Source organism: Triticum dicoccoides, chromosome 7B, assembly GCF_002162155.2.
Source record: "Triticum dicoccoides isolate Atlit2015 ecotype Zavitan chromosome 7B, WEW_v2.0, whole genome shotgun sequence".
NCBI classification, from domain to species: Eukaryota; Viridiplantae; Streptophyta; class Magnoliopsida; order Poales; family Poaceae; genus Triticum; species Triticum dicoccoides.
In genome coordinates, this window is record NC_041393.1 from 11,296,337 (window position 1) to 11,299,531 (window position 3,195).

Genomic DNA, 3,195 nt, shown 5'->3' on the forward strand with positions numbered 1-3,195 from the left:
ACAAACATCAAGTGAAGTTGGCTGACCCAAATAGCGCCAAGAGAAGTTGGGCTGGCCCAAAAGGCATTTCCTGTTTCCACGGATTTGGGAAGGCTTTGTGCATGGTTTGTCGAGTTTTAAAATGGTTTCTAGTAAATTCTTGTTTGGGTTTTCAGTTGTTTTCTCTCTTATATTTTACAGGTTTAATTCTTCCGTTTTTTACTTCGCTCCTGTATTTTTTTTCTTTTTCTTAAAAAAAGTGTTTCTGGAATTTTGAAATGTCCACTATTTTCAAACAAACTTTTGCAAATTTTGAAAAAATGTTGCAGGAATTTTTAAAATGTTTGGCTCCAGAGTAACTCCATTGAACGGAAGCTTTATTATATAAAATGGGCTTGATTATCCCATGGCTTGCATCATCTCGAGGCGCTTACTTAATTTTTTTTAAATACATGCATGTGTGGCTCCCGAGTAACTCCATTGAACCTGTACAGATACTTTCAGCGAACAACAAGTTTATTGGGGTGAGGGTCAAATAGGTTTCTTTACACATCTCAACTTTGGAAGGAAGCAGCTGAGTAGTTTCTCTCCCCATCTTTACACATCTCACCTTTCAAGAGAAGATACCGCAACAAAGCATCCCCTGACCCATATAAATGGTACCACCCCGTTCATATCAGCCAACAGTCAGGGGCTTTGAGTTTAAGATCCAGAATTTGGAAGCAAAAATGAGTGAGCCGGTTAAGGTGATGAGCACTTTCTGCAGCATATACGGCCACCGTCCGGAGGTGGCCCTGAGGCTCAAGGCAATACCTTACGAGCTGCTCCTGGAAGACATGCCCAACAACAAGAGCGAGCTGCTGCTCACGCACAACCCTGTCCACAAACTGGTCCCCGTGCTCCTTCATGGCGACAGATCCATCTGCGAGTCGCTCATCATCATAGAGTACATCGACGAGGCCTTCAAGGGGCCACCATTGCTGCCAGCCGACCCCTACGAGAGGGCCTCGGCCCGTTTCTGGGCGCAGTTCATCGACCAAAAGGTACCATCTCTTCTCTTGTGAGTTGTGAACTTTTAAGCACGTTTCTGTCCTGAACACTGTACCGTAGTTTGCTAGGCCGTTCTGGATGTCGATATGTATGGCGGATGGTGACAAAGAGGAGGAGGAGTTCTTGAAGGAGGCCAAGGCGAATCTGCTGCTTCTCGAGGGGCAGCTTAAGGGGAAGAGGTTCTTTGGAGGCGACTCGATTGGCCTCGTGGACATAGCTGCTAGTGGGTTAGCTCGCTGGCTCGGAGCCTTCGAAGAGATCTCCGGGGTTAATCTACTCACAGATGAACAGTTCCCTGCTCTGTGCCGCTGGGCGAAAGAATATGCCAGCGATGAGCGTGCTAAGGAGTGCCTGCCGAACATGGCTGAACTGGTCGCCAAGTTCACTGCAGTGAAGAAGAAGTTTCTAGCAATGGCAGAGGTTCAGAAGTGATCCCGTGTTATCAGTGCGAGGATATCATGGTTATGACATAAATCAATCGTATGGACATGTTTCCTGGGAAAAGGAACAAGCTACTTAAGTGTACTATACTATGGTGTGTAATTCCCATTTGGTTGTAACTTGTCTTGCTTTCTCAGATCCAGAAATCGGTAGACACATGGCGGATTGTATTTCTTTTCCAATGCAGGGTGCAGCACCATTACGAGCAATCAATATTTCTTGTTAATTATGATGGTATTCGTATCTTCAGAGAGGGTCTGGAATTATTTGTCCTAATTTTGATGATGACAACGCGCAGAGCAGGGCAGGGATCTAAAATTGCCTTCCTACACCCACCATCCATAGCTCTGTACCACTAACCAGCTTCGTTGGGTTCTGGATAAATCTATTCTTAATCCGTGCCTGCCCAAGGCAAATTAATAAATTAGACCAATAATGCAGATCTCAGGGACAGCACACTGCATCTGTGACCAACTAGCTTAATTTTTGGTTTCGATGAGTAGGAGTTGAAGAATAATGTGATTCAGTTTTACAAGAATGATTATCTTAGTTCTGGTTGAAACTGAATATCTGTCCTGTCATTTGTAAAAACATTACCTACATGCAATGCCTACATGTGAAGCTTAAGAATTTGAAACGCGCATCCATATATATAGGGCCTAATGTGTTTTTCGATATTGCCTTTGACTATTGATACGATTAATAATATAGGAGATGCATAATGTGAAAATATCATTGAAAGCTCCTTTCTTGTACGAATTTGATGGTATGCTTTATGTAACTTGCATGTCATATATTATTGCTCTAACATGTGTTCAAAGTTTGCATCGATAAATGCATTATGCCCTATATATATGGACTAGCACAAATGTCCGTACGTTGCAACAGGAGAAAACACCGATTCCAATGAACCACGGTTGCTGAGTCAACAAACTATGTCATGGGTCAACAATCGCTGACGAGAAAAAAAAGATGGATCGTTTGAGGATATCGTAACTTGAGCTCAGGACATGGGGTATAATTCTGAGTAAATTGATCCACCTGAACAATGTTAACTTAAGATTATCAGTTCATTCTGAAATTAAAGTAGAACATGAAAAAATAGCAATATCAGTGAATCTGAAGTAATAGCCACAGCAATTTAATCAACCTAGAATAAGTGCAGCTGCAGCAAGCAAATTAATCCAGATGGATATTAGCTACAAAATTTCCCAACCTGCGCATTGCAGTGAGAAAAGTATATCACATGCAATGCACCTAGACAAATAACTGACGCCCTCTATTTGAACTATCATACTAAATCTCAGTACGCAATCTTCCTAGAATAGGTAGATCAAAAGGAAAAAAAAATGAGTTCCACAGAGAACTTCAATATCCTTTGGTAAACACAAGGAACCTACACACTTAGTTGAGAAAAACTGATGCATATGTGCGTTGCTACAAGTTATTATCCGGGTCAAGATTGTAGAATTCGAAAAACAAAACTCATGTCCTCAGGTGCCATCTCCTTTAGATGTGCACTGCTCTCAAGTAGAAGGCCCGTGATTGGATAGAAAGAAATGAGTTAATAGAACAGTCAGAACACCTTAATTCACAGGCATGCCTGAGATATATCTCACAGTGCCTACAAAGTAATGCTATGATGCTTGCTTATTTTTCCTCGAAATCTTGGACGGAAGGCCATTACCAACAGAACTGCTAACTTATCAACGGATAATTCTAAAT

General features: G+C 41.9%; 1 protein-coding gene across 1 annotated transcript; it reads left to right on the forward strand.

Annotated features, from left to right (window-relative positions):
- Positions 1–675: 675 nt before the first annotated feature.
- Positions 676–1,699, forward strand: LOC119340082 (probable glutathione S-transferase). The gene is made up of 2 exons (XM_037611995.1): positions 676–1,022; positions 1,090–1,699. Exons 1-2 carry the CDS (start codon positions 708–710, stop codon positions 1,459–1,461), a joined length of 687 nt encoding a protein of 228 aa, XP_037467892.1. The 5' UTR covers positions 676–707; the 3' UTR covers positions 1,462–1,699.
- Positions 1,700–3,195: the final 1,496 nt, after the last annotated feature.

Coding starts and splice junctions, on each gene's coding strand:
- LOC119340082 (XM_037611995.1), top strand. CDS start 708: ATGAGTGAGCCGGTTAAGGTGATGAGCACTTTCTGCAGCATATACGGC. Junction 1,023..1,089: donor CGCAGTTCATCGACCAAAAG/GTACCATCTCTT, acceptor ACTGTACCGTAG/TTTGCTAGGCCGTTCTGGAT.